The sequence below is a fragment of the Spathaspora passalidarum genome (assembly GCF_000223485.1).
Source record: "Spathaspora passalidarum NRRL Y-27907 unplaced genomic scaffold SPAPAscaffold_3, whole genome shotgun sequence".
Lineage (NCBI taxonomy): Eukaryota > Fungi > Ascomycota > Pichiomycetes > Serinales > Debaryomycetaceae > Spathaspora > Spathaspora passalidarum.
This window is the reverse complement of record NW_006767427.1, coordinates 1612479-1629935: the sequence shown is the minus strand read 5'-3', so window position 1 is coordinate 1629935 and position 17457 is coordinate 1612479. Positions and strand designations below refer to the sequence as shown.

At 38.0% G+C, this 17457-nt stretch overlaps 6 protein-coding genes across 6 annotated transcripts; all 6 read left to right on the top strand. All coding sequences in view use genetic code 12, as the record gives it.

Annotated features, from left to right (window-relative positions):
- Window positions 1-1748: 1748 nt before the first annotated feature.
- Window positions 1749-4226, top strand: SPAPADRAFT_55323 (uncharacterized protein; the record flags this gene model as incomplete). The annotated part of the gene is made up of 2 exons (XM_007374898.1): window positions 1749-3287; window positions 4215-4226. 2 exons carry the CDS (start codon window positions 1749-1751, stop codon window positions 4224-4226), a joined length of 1551 nt encoding a protein of 516 aa, XP_007374960.1.
- An 860-nt stretch (window positions 4227-5086) lies between these two features.
- On the top strand, window positions 5087-6346 carry RNR21 (ribonucleotide-diphosphate reductase subunit; the record flags this gene model as incomplete). The annotated part of the gene is made up of 1 exon (XM_007374897.1): window positions 5087-6346. One exon carries the CDS (start codon window positions 5087-5089, stop codon window positions 6344-6346), a length of 1260 nt encoding a protein of 419 aa, XP_007374959.1.
- A 252-nt stretch (window positions 6347-6598) lies between these two features.
- Window positions 6599-7813, top strand: SPAPADRAFT_60797 (ribosome biogenesis protein TSR3; the record flags this gene model as incomplete). The annotated part of the gene is made up of 1 exon (XM_007374896.1): window positions 6599-7813. A coding segment is annotated over one exon (974 nt), but the record flags the coding sequence as incomplete, so codon positions are not given.
- A 127-nt stretch (window positions 7814-7940) lies between these two features.
- On the top strand, window positions 7941-11834 carry HYU1 (5-oxoprolinase; the record flags this gene model as incomplete). The annotated part of the gene is made up of 1 exon (XM_007374895.1): window positions 7941-11834. The coding sequence occupies one exon, from the start codon at window positions 7941-7943 to the stop codon at window positions 11832-11834; it is 3894 nt and encodes a 1297-aa protein (XP_007374957.1).
- Window positions 10357-17244, top strand: SPAPADRAFT_71288 (uncharacterized protein; the record flags this gene model as incomplete). Its single annotated transcript, XM_007374893.1, has 3 exons — window positions 10357-12049; window positions 12241-15647; window positions 15675-17244. 3 exons carry the CDS (start codon window positions 12029-12031, stop codon window positions 15703-15705), a joined length of 3459 nt encoding a protein of 1152 aa, XP_007374955.1.
- On the top strand, window positions 15820-16827 carry SGT2 (Sgt2p; the record flags this gene model as incomplete). The annotated part of the gene is made up of 1 exon (XM_007374894.1): window positions 15820-16827. The coding sequence occupies one exon, from the start codon at window positions 15820-15822 to the stop codon at window positions 16825-16827; it is 1008 nt and encodes a 335-aa protein (XP_007374956.1).
- Window positions 17245-17457: the final 213 nt, after the last annotated feature.

The following is a 17457-nucleotide window of genomic DNA, read 5'->3' as shown; positions in this document are numbered from 1 at the left end:
TGGTACGACAAAAGCTTAAATATAGACACGTTTATGCAGACTGCTGTAATATTGCCAAGGGAACTAATTTGGCATGACGTCCTATTTTTAGTGACTGAGCCAAATTAAATTTTGGGATTATCTTGTATTCACAAAAAGAGCGAGGGGGGGGGGGGGTATTTTCTGGAGAACAAAAATACTTCAACTCAAAATCCGCCAATCTAAACTTGCTTTTGAAAAGTGGCGTTAAGAGTTCCCCTATGTCTTATCGCGCAACGCAATCACAATGGAGCACGGGAAAGCCACGCAAGCACAAAAGTTATAGCTAGTTGTAGACAAACGAAGAACTAAAAAAAAGCAGCAAGGCTAAACTTAATTTGCTTTCTACTCCGCCACTTTGAAAGGGGAAGTCCAAATTTTCTGGGTATTGGTTATCTCGCATAGCTTTAGCAAACCAAAAAAAGAGCTTAGTTCAAAAAAATCCCTTAAAACTCACCTCCTCAAGTTACCGAACGTAGGGGGCTACCGTTCAAGACAAACTAAACCTTAAAATACGCGCGTAGTGTATCCATAACCATATTGTATAAACAATCGTCGTATAATATAAATAGATTTTGTGCCTTTGTCGGTTTAGTCTTGTGCTAATTATCTAAAAAAAGATGATATGATGTCATAGCATTTATTTTATTTTTAGCAATTTCTTTTCCCTTTTTTTCCTTCGCTGTCACTGTGGAAATCTCGGAACCTGTCCTATTAAGGTAAGCGCCATACTCAAAACATCCATAAATTCAATTCCTTTTTTTTTTTCCGGTCCACCAAAAAAAATATTTTGCCGACAAGATATATTGATTGTGGGTATATAGTCCCCCACGAAAAGGGTTTACATCAACTTACATAAGCAAGCAGAACTTACATGATGCAAAATTCATCCGAGCAAACAATTAGTGAACCAAGCACTAAATAAGTTATATTTTTGCGATGAGAGCTATTGAAATTTCAATGACTTTCCAATTTAAACCTAGCAGCAAAACAATCAAGAAATTTAATTGAAAGCCAAAAAGGAAAAATAATTTATTATTTTTAATTTAAATTTTAATCTGCCAAAAAAAAAAAGAAAGAAAAAAAAAAAAGTCCACACAACCACAACCATCGGGCTTATCCTCCCACACAAAATCTTTCACAAAAAATTGAAATTTATTTATTAGTGTTCAAAACCACTTTAGTTTAAACGGTCACACCTTTCGTTTAAAATTTTTGTCAAAAAGGCAAACGTTGTTCTTTTCAGTTCACATACTTCACATAGCTTTACTTATTTAGCTTAATTAGCAATGCCCTTTTCCCTATCTCCCAAGCAGTTTTTGAAGCACCATCGCAGACAGTCAAACGGCGGCAGCAGCAGTAACAACAGCACCCACGAAGAATCATCCGATAATTCTCCAGTCTCCCCACAATCAAGCAACTACAATGGCCATATTGCATCACCGGGGTTTGTTCATCCCCCTTCCCCATTAGTCAATGCAACTCCGAAAACGGAGGTTGTTAGAAGCAGACCCTCTTCCCCATTGGCTCAGCCCCCTACCACTTCGGTTGACGAGGAATTAACATTTATCCAACCAGGCCCAAATCGTTACTCCACCACATCCAGAACTCCTTCAATTAACTCATTATCTTCTCCGATCCGTTATGCTGACCAGGAGCTGCTCAGCTTAAGTTCCGGCTCGCCCAAGCCTCATGTTCCGGGTATCCGGGATAGCGGTGACAACACCCCCATGATTAAGATTCTTAATCTGAATGGCACTACTCCTTCCGGTGCATCCAAACGGACAGTGTCGGATAAGGTCAAGGCTAGTCCTTCATTTGTTCGGTCAAGTAGAATTTTCGAAGATGGGTTGAATTCTAGCTCACCTTCACTTTCCGGTAAAACCTTGCTTTTAGAAAACAAAGCCCAAATTGAAGCATTACCAAAGGAATTCCATCCTGTGTTGTATCTTATAAATGCCCAGAAGTTGCGTACCTATTCCACTGGTACTTTGGAAGTGTTGGCTGAAGGATCATGGGTTGATGTTGATGCAAGATTAATTGGAAATGAATTGACCATGTGGAGAAACACCGAATCGGAAGAATTCAAATACATTAACCTCATCGACTATCAACTTGAAGTTGTCAACAAGTTGCAAATCAAGTTGTATCAAGACTTTGTGGAAGATTCCCAAGTTTACATTAGATTTGAATCGCAAGTTGAATTCAACCAATGGTTGAGTGCCATCATTCTCAGTAAATTTGAATATGTTAAATTAAATGAAGCATTCACTGCTGTCGTATTATCATCAAAGGCTTCTAAATTACTGGACACTCATATTCTTATGTCCAAGAAGAGATATTCCAAGTCTGAATTTTGTAACATTAGATTACCCCAAATTTCTTCTAAATGGTTGAAGGTGTACATGGTTATCGTCCCCAGTGATAACAAACATTTAGGTAGAATTGAAATCTATCAAGACGACAAGAAAGTAAACAAGAAACACTTGATTGCATATATTGCCAATGCAAACCACGTGTTTAACGTTTATCCTGAGTTACCAGCCATGGTTGATTTCAACTCAATTATGAATCTCAAAGGTGAAATCCACATAAATAAGCATTTCGAACATTTGTTTGCTCATAACAACAGTATTCCAATTCCAAAATCCGATTCTTCAAGCTCATTATTAGCTTCGCCCAAGATGTCCCATTCAAGATCAACTTCGGTCAATTCTACATCATCATTCTTTGGATCGCCAGGAACATCACCAAAACCAAGCAGTATGATGACGTTTGCCAATAGAGATAGATCGCTGTCGAATGAATCTAAACAGAGTTCCAAAGCCAGCGAAATAGTTGTGGAAAAGGAACTTAAGGAACCAAAGAGAACTCCATCTACTTTCTTGAAGAAACATTCCAATGACTTCATCATGACTGATTCCATCTACATTATGCCAATTTCCCACCCCGGTGTGTCACCTATTGAAACCATGATTCGTAACTTCATCCCCATTATTGATTCATTCAAACTTTACGGACGTCCACAGATGTTGATTAGTGATCGTAAAGACGCGAATTGTTTATTATTTGGATTACCTTCATTGCCAAGATATGAATATTTATCCAGAGAACATGTCGAGGAAGCAGTTGCTGCCCATGCAGGACAAGAGTTTGATTATGAGAAAATTATCAGTGACAAGATTCAACAATTGCAAGCCAAGGGATATAGAGGAGACGGTGACATTTCCAATTTATACAATAGTTTGAACTCAACGTCTTATGACTTGGCAGCGGGATTAGGTGATCCAATTGACTTTGTTACCCTGTCTTCACCAGGTGCATTAAGTGTTGAAATTTCATGAACTGGATATTTTTGTAAAGTTTGATTTTTTAAGGCGTAAAAATGGGAGTTGTATATTTTTCTTTTTAGTTTATTATGTTGTTTTTTTATAGAATTATATGATTACTAAGATGTTACTATCGAGTTTGAGTCATGAATGATTCTTTGTAAAGCGAGGGGTAGAAGTAGATTGATGTAAGGTGAATAAAAAAAAATAATAATGGCGATATTGCCACTGCAAGTTAAGCCTAGTGAATGCGACAGAATAATTTGATCGATCGAAGTAGTTGGGTAGTTCTATAGTCATGTGTGAGTTGAGCCTTACTATGCCAATACACTCATCGGCGGGGGATCACCCTTTCCAAGGAGGTTGTAAGTTCAAACTTGGCATGGAATTGCTTAATCTGTAGTAGCTTAAAGTGCAAGGGGGGTAAAGTTTATATATTTTGTATACGGCTGAGAAAAGTAGGGGGCAATTATGCATCTGAAAGAGTCGAATCTAAGTCATGATTTCTGAATCGCTTGCATATTCTTGCACTCATAGAGCTGAATTATGGTTAATTGCGAGGTAGCTTCCCAGTTGGGAGCTAGGGGCAGTGATCACCTTCTCCACAATTTGTACAATTGGATATACCGTGCTTGAAAACGCAGCAAATCAAGTACTAGCAAGCAAGACACCCGGTAAAACACTACTCCGATAAACTATAGACATTGGAAGAGCAATTGTAACTGGAATCAGCCCATCATTGAGCTGGCTACTTTATAGGGGCAAGGGGGGGAGAGGTGTCATCCTAAAAGGTAAACTTCCGATGATCGGTGATCAACAATCAAGAGATATGTTTATGTTTATATATCTGTCTTGTCACTAGAATAGGCAATTCCGTAACCCTAATCAGAACGCAACAATGACCTGACTTTGTGTTGTGGAATTTCTCATCGTATTTATAAATTGCTTAAATCGGACGTGTAACGTGTAGCGTGTAGCGTGTGTGGGCGATCCGGGTGCGACGTGCATGAAAAAACAAAAAAAAATTCGAAAAAAACACCCGCCCGACGTGTAACGTGTTCAAATAATATCGAGTACCGCGTATGCATCTTTGGTTACAATGGGAATGTCAGGACACAAAGAGAATAATGATCCTTTTTTATCATACGTGCGAGCTTTACTTCATTAAGTAATTAGTAAACAGTGTACATGGGGTGAGGAGCCAGGTCTGGTTCGTTCTTTTGGTAACATTTTTTTTTGCAATTGACGAGAAGAGGTGAGAAATGTCTTGGAAAGTTAATTGGGTTACATGAGATCAGACATGTTGCCATTGCAATCACAGTCTTAAGCAAATGTCTAAAAAGCAAATCGTTCCACCACCTAGATTAGCGTGAACAGGATAAAATTCTTAAACAACACAAAATCTTGATCAAACAATGCACTAAACGCGAAAAGTGACAAACCTGTAAATACCACCACAACCTGCAAATCGTCACGGAAATTTTTCCACGTCTCTTCACCAAAATGTAAACTTATGTAACAATTACAAAGCCTGATTTAGCAAAAGCCAAGCGTTCCATCAAAACAAACCACAATAATATCCGTCTTTCGGAAAACTCATCCCACGTCGCAAATATCCGTGTATATATAAACCTTGTTCTCCCCCCCCCTTGAAAAGTTTTTAACTATAAACCCTTCTTTTCTAACAAGTTATTTTTTTTTAATCATCACTAATCAATTGATACACACATACTCACACAATGTCTGCTAAAGAAACACCAACCCAAGGATTGACCGGTAAGATCTCCAACTTGGATGTATCCACCATGCAAGGAAAGTCATTGACTGACAAATTGGCCGAACAGGCCAAGGCTAAGGACGACTCCCAAACCACCACCGCCACTAAAGACGCGATTGTTGCTGCTTCTACTACTACTACTGCCACCCCTACTGCTGAAGATGATGAAAGATCTGAACACAGAAAGTTTTTGGAAAAGCACAAGGCCAACAGACATAAGTTGAGAGAACAAGAATCCGAAGAACCTTTATTGAAGGAAAACTCCCGTAGATTCGTTATGTTCCCAATCAGATACCACGAAATATGGCAAATGTACAAGAAGGCTGAAGCTTCTTTCTGGACTGCTGAAGAAATTGATTTAAGTAAGGATTTACACGACTGGAACAACAGATTGAATGACAATGAACGTTACTTCATCTCCAGAGTGTTGGCCTTCTTTGCTGCTTCTGATGGTTTAGTCAATGAAAACTTGGTTGAAAACTTTTCTGCTGAAGTTCAAATCCCAGAAGCCAAGGCTTTCTATGGTTTCCAAATCATGATTGAAATGATCCACTCTGAAGTCTACTCCCTTTTGATTGACACCTATGTCAAGGACCCTCAAGAAGCTGAATTCTTGTTTGATGCCATCCACACTATTCCATGTATTGCCAAGAAGGCTGACTGGGCCTTGAAGTGGATTGCTGACACTGACGCCTTGTATGCTGAACGTTTAGTTGCCTTTGCTGCCATTGAAGGTATCTTCTTCAGTGGTTCTTTTGCTTCTATCTTCTGGTTGAAGAAGAGAGGTTTGATGCCAGGTTTAACTTTCTCCAACGAATTGATTTCCAGAGATGAAGGTTTACATACTGATTTTGCTTGTTTGTTGTTTGCTCACTTGAAGAACAGACCAGACCCAGAAATTGTTGAAAGAATTATTGTTGAAGCCGTTGCCATTGAAAAGGAATACTTCACAGACGCTTTGCCAGTCAGTTTATTAGGTATGAACTGTGCCTTGATGTGTCAATACGTTGAATTTGTTGCTGACAGATTATTGGTTGCCTTTGGTAACAAGAAGGTTTACAATGTCGTTAACCCATTCGATTTCATGGAAAACATTTCCTTGGCTGGTAAGACTAACTTCTTTGAAAAGAGAGTTTCCGACTACCAAAGAGCTGGTGTTATGGCCAAGACCAATGAACCAACCTCATCTAGTCATGAATTCAAGTTTGATGAAGATTTCTAAGGGGTGTAGTGGATTAATCATATTTTAAAAATTGGTTCGTATTATATTTTTTTTTGTTTGGGGTTTTTTTGTTTTAATGTCTTTGTATTTAATTCGTTTTTAATCATTCTATACATATGTTAGCATGTTATTGTCATGAATATATTTTAAAATTGTGTGAAGTTGTACATTGTAATGGTCTATTGATATTTCGCAACATACAATGCAAAAACCAAAAAAAAAAAAATTAAACAAATCTCATCTCTAAGCAAAGGTATTACCCAACACAACAGACTCAAACATGGCCAAAGGGAAAAACAAGTCATCTGAAGAAAGAGCAAACAAGACCCGTACTTCAAACGGTCACAAGTCTAAACAACATCATATCCGTAAGGGGAGACAGGAGCAAGGTGCAGCAGGTGGGTCCACGGCCGAATCAAAGTTCCCAACCAAACTAGCAATGTGGGATTTCGACCACTGCGATCCTAAGCGATGCAGCGGGAAGAAGCTTGAACGATTGGGACTCATCAAGAACCTACGAGTTGGACAGAAATTCGCCGGTGTTATTGTGTCACCTAACGGAAAATCTATCGTTTGTCCTAATGATCGTGAACTCGTAGAGGAAAACGGAGCTGCCGTGGTGGAATGTTCATGGGCTAGATTAGATGAGATTCCATTCAATAAGATTGGAGGTAAACACGAAAGATTATTGCCCTATCTTGTTGCTGCAAACCCGGTGAATTATGGACGTCCCTGGAGATTAAACTGCGTGGAAGCACTCGCGGCTTGTTTTGCTATTGTGGGACATTTAGATTGGGCAGAAATGTTATTAGAAAACTTTTCCTGGGGTTTGACCTTCTTGAAGATTAATGAAGAGTTGATTGAACTTTATCAAAAGTGTACTGATACCGAGTCTATCCAAAAGGCGCAAGACGAGTGGTTAGCCAAGATCGAGAATGAAGCCAAGGAAAGAAAGGAGAAGGCGCATACTGAAGATGTATGGATGATGGGGAATGTGAATAGAAAGGGAGCACAAGAAGGAGATAGTGAAGAAGAAGAAGAAGAAGGAGAATTCGAGGACGGGGAAGAAGAAGAAGAAGAAGTTGAGTATGACCATTTAGGTAATGTCATCGAGAAGAAGAAATATGATGCCTTAGGAAATTTGATCGAGGACGAACATGAGGAGGACGATGATGACGAAGAAGAAGAAGAAGACGTTGAATACGATAATTTGGGCAATGCCATACAAAAGAAAAAGTACGACTCCTTGGGTAACTTAATCGAAGAAGATGACGACCAAAATGAGGACTCTGAACAAGACTCAGGCGAAATTCAATATGATTCACTAGGAAATGTCATGGACCTGTCGGCGGTATATGACAAATTGGGCAACATAATAGAAAAGGACGAAATATCGGACAAACTAAACACTCTCACCGTATAGATTTTAATAAATTGTGCATACTTCCGTTGTTTGCGGAGACGTGCTTCCGTTTCCGATTTCCGGGGTCTGGAAAAAATTTGTAATCCGTCCGTCGCAACTGGAACTCCCATATATGTATTTAGTGCCACAGTTTGTTAAACAATTGTCCACTTATCTTATTCATTATAGACCATGTCGGGTATTCAAATAGCAATTGATCGAGGTGGGACATTTTGTGATGTCATTGCCAAAATCCCCAATCAACCAGACTACTATTTCAAGCTTTTATCAGTAGACCCCGCCAATTACAAAGATGCACCCACTGAAGGTATTAGAAGGGTATTGGAGAAAGCCACCGGTACCTCCATCCCCAAGAGTGAAAAGTTAAACTTGGACTTGATTCAAAGCATAAGAATGGGAACCACCGTTGCCACCAATGCCTTATTGGAGCGTAAAGGTGCCCACGTATTATTAGTCACCACCAAAGGGTTCAAAGACGTGTTGGTCATTGGAAACCAAACCAGACCCCATATTTTTGATTTGACCGCTAAAAAGTTGGGACAATTGTATGATCAAGTTTTGGAAATCGACGAAAGAGTAACCATTGCCGGATTCAGTGAGGGCGGTGGTGACAAATTGAAAATTGACATCAATTCAGATCCAGAATTACGCGAAAGTGTAACTGGTGATGCCGTCCGTGTTGTCAAGGAACCAGACTACGACCGCGTTGAGCAAGATTTACGCAATATTTACCGCCAGGGAAGAATTAAAACAATTGCATTGTCCTTGTTGCATTCTTATGCATACCCACAACACGAGGCCAAGATTGCCGAAATCGCCAACAAGATTGGGTTCAACGTTTCCGTGTCCCATATTTTACAACCCATGCTCGGGTTTGTTAACCGTACTTCGTCAACCGTTGCTGATGCTTACTTGTCTCCTATCATCAACGAATATATTCAAAATTTCGGTGATGGTTTTGAAGGTGGTTTGAATGCTTTTGGTAACAAGTTGTTGTTTATGCAATCAAATGGTGGACTTTGTCCTTGGTACAAGTTCACTGGGTTGAAAGCAATCTTGTCTGGTCCTGCTGGAGGTATGGTTGGTTTCGGAGAAACCTGTTATGACAGCAAGTCTGGAAAAGCCACTCTTGGTTTTGACGCCGGTGGTACTTCTACCGATGTCTCAAGATACTCCGGTAATCTTGAACATATTTATGATACTGTTGTCAGCGAAGTTAGTTTACAAACACCCCAATTGGACATTTCTACTGTGGCTGCAGGTGGTGGATCCATGTTATTCTGGAAAAATGGTATGTTTGTCACGGGGCCAGAATCAGCTGGATCCGACCCAGGACCGGTATGCTATAGAAAGGGAGGACCTTTGACTATTACCGATGCCAATTTATTCCTTGGTAGGTTGTTGCCTGATTTCTTCCCCCACATCTTTGGCCCTAACCACGATCAACCATTAGATTATGAATTGACTGCCAAGAAGTTCCAGGAATTAACCGAAGAAATCAACAAGGATAAGCTTTCTCAAGTCAAATTAAGTCCTGAGGAAGTTGCCACTGGGTTTTTGAAAGTTGCGGTTGAATCAATGGCCCGTCCAATTAGAACCTTGACTGAAGCTAAAGGATTTGATACTAGTGATCACAATTTAGCCTGTTTTGGAGGTTCAGGCGGTCAATTTGCCGTTGAATTAGCCAAGAATTTAGGTATTACTCATGTTGCCATTCACAAATATTCTTCATTGTTATCGGCATATGGAATTCAATTAGCCGATATTGTTATTGAAAAACAATCTCCCGCTTCATTTACCTATAATGAACTGTACTTTGCTGATATTTCTTCCAAGATTGAAGGTTTAGTCGAAGCAGCTTATCAAGATTATAAGGAGCAAAACTTGACCGATTTCAATACTAGATTGGAAGTTTACTTGAATATGAGATATGTTGGGTCTGATACTCATTTATTAATTCCGGTAAACAAAGGTGAACATGATGCTGATACCAAGTTTATCACTCGACACAAAAATGAGTTTGGATTCAATTTAGATAGAAATGTTTTGGTGGATGATGTTCAGGTTTTGTTACATGTTGAATCTTATGATAAAGAAGATATCAATCCCTACGAAGAGTACAATAATTTAAGTGATCGTCAAGTCATCACCAAGTCGGAAACTCAACGTAATATTTACTTTGAGTCTGATGGTTGGTTACAATCTTCAGTTTATCAGTTACCTCAATTGACTGCAGGTAGTATCGTCCAAGGACCAGCAATCATTATCGATGATACTCAGACTATTCTTGTTGATCCTAAATCCAAAGCTGCTATTCTTAAAAGTCACATTTTGATTATTGTTGAGCAAGAATCCAAACGTCAATTATCGACCCACACAGTCGATCCAATTCAATTATCAGTTTTTGGCCACAGATTTATGTCAATTGCCGAACAAATGGGAAGAACATTGCAACAAACGGCAATCTCCACCAACATCAAGGAAAGATTGGATTTCTCATGTGCCATCTTTGACAATCAAGGTGATTTAGTAGCTAATGCACCTCATGTGCCTATCCACTTGGGTGCAATGTCATTTGCAGTTAAATCGCAGATTGAAATATGGAAGGGCAAGTTGGAACAAGGTGACGTATTGGTTTCGAATCATCCAAAAGCTGGGGGAAGTCATTTACCAGATATAACCGTAATTACTCCTGTGTTGGATAAGAATAACAATCCTATTTTTTGGACCGCTTCTCGTGGCCATCATGCTGATATTGGATCTATTTCTGCTGGATCGATGCCACCAAATTCGAAAACTATTTATGATGAGGGTGCTTCCATAGTTTCTCACAAGTTGTGCTCCAAGGGTGTTTTCGACGAGGCTGGCATAACGAGAATATTGTATGATGAACCAAGTAAGTATCCCGGTGGATCAGGAACAAGAACTCTCAGTGATAACATCTCAGATTTGAAAGCTCAGGTATCAGCAAATTACAAAGGTATTACATTGTTGGAGAGATTAGTTGATGAATTTAGTTATGACGTGATTAATCTTTACATGGGAGGTATTCAATCTACTGCAGAAGTTGCCGTGAGAAACTTGCTTCGTATCGCATACAAGAAATTTGGTGGTAATCATTTGAAAGGTGTTGATTACTTGGATGACGGGACTGCCATTGCGTTGGAAGTTACTATTGATTATGAATCCGGTGATGCTATTTTTGATTTCACGGAATCGGGTGATGAAATCTATGGTAATTTGAATGCACCAACAGCAATCTTGTACTCGGCTGTATTATATGTGTTGCGTTGTTTGATAAGTACTGATATTCCATTGAATAATGGTTGCTTAAAACCAATCAAGTTCAAAACTAGACAAGGATCCGTGGTGAATCCATCGTTTGAAGCTGCTGTTGTGGGAGGTAATGTTGAAACCAGTCAACGTATAGTTGATGTTATTCTCAAGACATTTGAAGCTGCAGCAGCATCACAGGGTACCTGTAACAACTTTACCTTTGGTATAAGCGACAAGCAGGTATCATTTGGATATTATGAAACCATATGTGGTGGTTCAGGCGCTGGACCGGGATGGAACGGTCAATCGGTAGTGCAATGTCACACCACAAATACCAGAATCACCGATACTGAGTTATTTGAAAAGAGGTATCCTGTGTTAGTACACGAATACTCAGTGAGAACTGGTTCTGGTGGTGATGGATTGTATAAGGGAGGCAATGGTGTCATCAGAGATATCGAATTCTTGTATCCTAATTTAGAAGTTTCTTGTCTCATGGAAAGAAGATCATTGCCACCATTTGGAATATGTGGAGGTAAGGATGGTTTACGAGGTGAGAACCACTGGTTTATCAAAGGTGAAGATGGTCAATATAGAAAGAAGTATCTTGGTGGGAAATGTACCGTTAGAATTGGTAAGGGGGATAGAATTGTTATCAAGACTCCTGGAGGGGGTGGGTTTGGTGAACAAACTGGTGAAGATGCAGCTAGCTATCCCATACAGAGTACCAAACCAAGTGTATTGACGGGGTCAGTGGGGATGAGAACTCATATTCAAGAAACCAACTAGATAATTAGAATACACTGAGCAGTTTGTCTGTATAATTTGTCTATGTAATTTGTCTATGTAGTTTGTCTGTGTATCCGTGGTAGCAAGAGCACGTTTAGCTGCCAAGTGTTTGCACAACACTGGCAATAGCGCAGTACCTCCAAGAAGTAACAATACACCCACTAGAGCATCCAAGAGATCACAGCTATTGGGAAATGGTCCATCCATTTGCTCGTGTGTGTGATTTTACGTTGGTACAAAAACAGGCGTCGTTACTATAAATTGCAACTGGTGGGAAAAATGAACTCCACAAATAAATCACTTAGTCAAGCAAATGACACCACCAATGAAACATCTACCGACCATATACAATCCATTTCTCAATTGCATATTTAACAACCCACATCACTCCAAATCACCATTCAAGAGCATAATCCAAGAACTCAACCTTAGTCATATCGAGTATACTTTGTTAGTGCCCTCAGCGTATGTCTTGAATGAATACTATGACACTGATAACAACCCACTTAAAGAGTTGTGTTACTCCAATGAAGAGTTTTTAAAGTCCCACATCATAAAATCCTCTGTACCTTTGAGTTCCACCATAACGCCAATATCCAAAGAAACTTCTGTTATTTACAACACCATCAATGGTAAACAAGTGTTGATCAAAAACAGAATGATCTACACAGGTAAAGGGTTCAGACGAAGTTTAAAGTTGAGAATTACTGGAATCCTGTATTTCAATTCATTTTGTGATTATTTACCTAAAGGAGCCAAGTTCATGTTGATTTACATCGAGAGTAGTCTAATTGGAGGTGTACCTAGGAGTAAGCCAATACCGAGACAGTTAACACCAGTCCCTACACCTCCAACTAGCGGAAGTTCATCTAGTTCACAAGGAACCATACGAAGATCCAAATCACCAAATATTGATTCAATCACGTTTGAAACTTTGTTACGCAACTTCCCATTACTTTCCAAGGCAGTATCCAACAAATTCTACCGGTTATTTCATCATAATAATAAACAGTATCGTATTCTTCGAACAAACGAAAGAAAGAAATTGAGTGAAATCAAGTCTGAGTTTCATAAAATCACGGAAGAGGCATATACTATAATTCTGGATAGTATCCACATTGATAATCCCGACAGCGAAACCACATATAATTTGATTAACCATATTATAAGCATATTTCCAGGCATTGATTTGAACAGATTAGTTTACGAATATGTCGAATTGAACTTGTATGATGTATTATGGGGCCAGCTCATATTCCAATTCAATCAACAAAATGATGACTATGACAAAGATGCAGTTAAGGTATTGACACCAGAGAGGTTTGAAAAGCTTTCCTGTCTTTCCCTTAACCAATTGGATTTACCTATTGACAAACCATGGGAAATGAATGACCTTTATAAGAGAATTTCATTAGCAATTGAACAGTTCAAGAAATTATCAGATTCGGTGACTCTGACAAATAAGATCAAAATCATATTTGAAACAGTCAAGATCTTGACCGAGGGAAGTATACTTATCAATGCAGACACATTGATCGGATTATTAATTATGGTTATTATTCATTCGAAGGTGGATAACCTAGAAGCACACTTATACTACATCAAGAATTTCAATCCTAGTGATCGTGATGGGCATTTTAACTATATCATGAGTAATTTAGATGCAGTATTGTATCATTTACAATCGGATGAATCAAGTGGATTGTTTGAGCATTCGAGTAAGAATTATGAATTATGGCATGCAATTTACACAAAAGACGTAGAACAGGTGGGCAAGATAGTCGATTCTATCGAGTATTCGGATGAATTACCCGAACAACATTTTCTCAAAAGTAAGAATATAAATGGTGAAAGTTGTCTCACATTTGCGATAAGATCAAACAGTATAGAGATTTTCGATATCTTAATCAACACCAATCCTGCTTGGCTTACTATTGATTCATTATTGTTTGATATTAATGTGCTTACAAATCAAAATTTATTAATGTATGCATTAATAGAAGAGTGTGACCCAGAAATCATGGATATAATGGTTTCAATCATATTGGAAAATTGTACCCTTGAAGAACAATTGAGTTATTTCAATTATCAGGATAACCTAGGGAGATCAGTTGGCCATTACTTGTTTCATAACTACAAATTGATCGATACCATTGGCCATTTAATAGATTGGGAACTCAAAGATAACAGTTATAGATCCCCCTTGTTTAACCTTTGTCGATGTTATGATCACGCGGAGTATGTCAATCTTGTGACTACTGCATTCAACTGTGTTTACGAAAAGTATGGAAGAAATAAGCTAAACTTTGACAACCACGTGGATAAGTCTGGCAATACTTTATTGCATGTTATCCTCAAAGGAATAGCAGAAACCAAACTATTATCCAGCGATTTTGAATTGTTAGATATTAACCAGATAAACCTTAAGAATTTGACTCCATTAATGGTTTACGTGAAATATAACAGGCTTGAAAACTTACAGCAGTTGCTTTCAGACGAGAGACTCAGATTTCTATATGAGGATAGTAAGAACCATTATAATGTTTTTGATTATTTAAGTTTTCTGGCTATAAAGTCGAGTACAAGTGAATCATTCAAGAAGATCGAAGCGTGCATTTTTCAATATTATTTACAGACTTGCTTTCCTAATGATAATAAATATAACCTTCTTGGCATGAATGGGAAATATGACTCAAACAATAAGGATTGGTTAGTGTTCCTAAAGAACAATGATGGGTACAGTAATTACAAATCAATCACAAGTATACGGAAACTATTATTTCTTACCAAGTTAAAATCTCCCTTAAGCACATTTCCTGATCAAGATCTATTTTGGAGTAATTTCAATTTGAATGTACCTACAACCACCATGTTTAACAAGTTCCGGATCAATCGATTGATCGATAATTTGAATGTGTTGTTTACAAGTTTGGTATATCAAGATAACATTGATCGAAAGTATTTCTATAAGCTGTTCCTCACAGTTGAATCCAAACAAGATCTGATTTTAGAACAGAAGCAGAAAATAATCGATTCAATTGAACGGAAAAAGAATAGTATTTCTGAAGTCAAATTTTCAAGAAATAAGATCGAAGAAATTGAATACTTTTTACAGTTTTCAACGAATGATTTAGTAAACTACAGGAGAATAATGGATAAATTAATCAAACTAATTTCTATTGGAGACGTGAAAATTGCCGATGTTACCAAAGTAACTGATAATGCTTTAAATTTGTTTGTTAGTGATACGATTAACTGCGAGGAGCACAGTAGTTGGACTAACTTGTTTGATCGTATACTCTGGATTTATACAGTTTGCCAGGAATTAATGAAGAATATCGACAGGATATTATTAGAAATTAAAGCCTGGAAAGACCTATACCATGCTATTTGTGTGATTAACCTGGAACTAAGAAAGTTGGAACAAAGTCACACTGTTGCTGTGAATAATGAAAGTACCGAGACAAATGGAACAACCAGTAGAAGAAATAGTGCAAGTACATTGGAACTTACTGACACTATCCCAGAGAACATTCAACAAGAGGAAGAGTCATTCTTTACAGTTACATTTGGTGAAACTAAAAAAGCCCGTTATAGAAAGCTCCTACTTTCGAAATCAGATAAAGTTAAACAAATCATGAAAGTTAATATTGAAATCAAGTATAGTTATGAAATTATTGCATTTGAAATTTCAAATTTTATGAAATTTAAAACTGAATTCCTAAGATTTTCCATCGGGCAATTTGTTATAGGTGAAGCTATCAGGTTGAAGCACTTCAATGTGGAATTAGCTAAAGTATTAACTAGATTAAAGTAGTTTACTCTTTTTTTTTTTTGCAGTAATTTAATTTTAGAAGGTTCCAGAAGATGACACGTGACTTCAAAAAAAACTGTCAACGTTGTCTCCAGTGCCCCCAACAAAAATTTTAGAGGGTTGATTTCTCCAGTTTCTTCAAATCAAGTAATCTGACAAGTATACCACATCATGAGCACTATTAGTAATAAAGACATCGCATTGTCTATAATCGACTTTTTAAAGCAATCTATCACCAACAAGGAAATTTCAGAAGATTATGTTGAATCAATGGATGTTGCTATTGACTGTATTGCTGATGCATATGAAGTTAACAAGGATGATTCCAGCAATATCTCCGCAAAGTTCAACGGTAAGTCTTTATCTGAGTTGATTCAAGCCGGTTCCGCTTCCACTGGTGCTACTGAAGCTTCTACCAAGGAAGAACCAAAGGTTGTTAACGAAGAAACCAAAGCTAAGGCAAATGAATTGAAGGTTGAAGGTAACAAAGCCATGGCTGCTCGTGATTTCCAAACCGCCATTGACAAATACACCAAAGCCATTGAATTAGATCCAAAGAACGAAATTTTCCTTTCCAACAGAGCCGCAGCTTATTCCTCCAATTTACAACACGCCAAGGCTGTAGCTGATGCTGAAAAGGCCATTGAAATCAACCCAAAGTTCTCCAAGGCTTATTCTAGATTAGGTTTAGCTAGATATGCTCTTGGTGATGCCAAGGGATCCATGGAAGCTTATGAAAAGGGATTAGCTATTGAAGGCGATGACAAATCTGCTGCTATGACCAAGGGTTACGAAACTGCCAAGAAGAGATACCAAGAAGAACAAAGCTCAGTTGAATCAACCAGAGAAACTTCCACTGATGCTGGTTCTAGTGCTGGTGCCGGTGCTGGTGCCGGTGGATTGCCAGATTTCGGATCCATGTTTGGTGGAGCCGGTGCTGGTGGTATGCCATCATTAGGTGATATGATGAACAATCCACAAATTATGCAAGCAGCTCAAGAAATGATGTCCAATCCTGATGCTATGAGAAATTTGTTTAATAACCCTGCTGTTAGATCAATGGCTGAATCAATGGGTTTAGGTGGTGAAAATGGTCCTGATTTATCTAATATCATGAACAATCCAATGCTTAATCAATTCATGGGTGGTAATAGAAATAATGACGAATCAGGTAATTAATAGTTAGATTTTAATATATTGTAATTAGGTTCTAGATAATTGTTAGCTAAAGAAATTGGATACCAACCATGTTAATTCTACAGAATGTTTATTCGATACGTCTTTGGTGTTTGCTTGTAGTTGTTTGGTTGCGAAAAATTGGTCTCGGGGTTTTTTTTGTTTATTCACAAATGCTTACTATTAATTTAAGGAATGTCAAAAAGAATTGGATACAGAAGAATCTTCATCTTTTTGAAATAATCTTTCATATAATAGTTGGTTTGAAATATTTTGTTATGTCCTACTCACAGCTACAAACTTGATTGGCTATAATGGGGGTCTTATATCTCTAGACTAAATACTACTTGCAATGAACTTCCGGTTAAGGCATGTAGAATATGTAACTCTTTACTTTCAAGCCGCTTTCTATTAGTTACTATAAAAGTTCAACGTAATGTAGTTACATCAAGGGATTCTGATAAACTTGATTTATATAGCCTGCCTATCGCCGTACTTGAAAAGTATCGAGAATTTAAGCTTGATAGTGATCACGAAGAAGCTAAGAATGATGAAGAACAAGCTACAAGTACAACTATCCTCCTACGTCCAAATAAAATCCTAAGTGTGATAGCAAACTATCTTAACCATTTC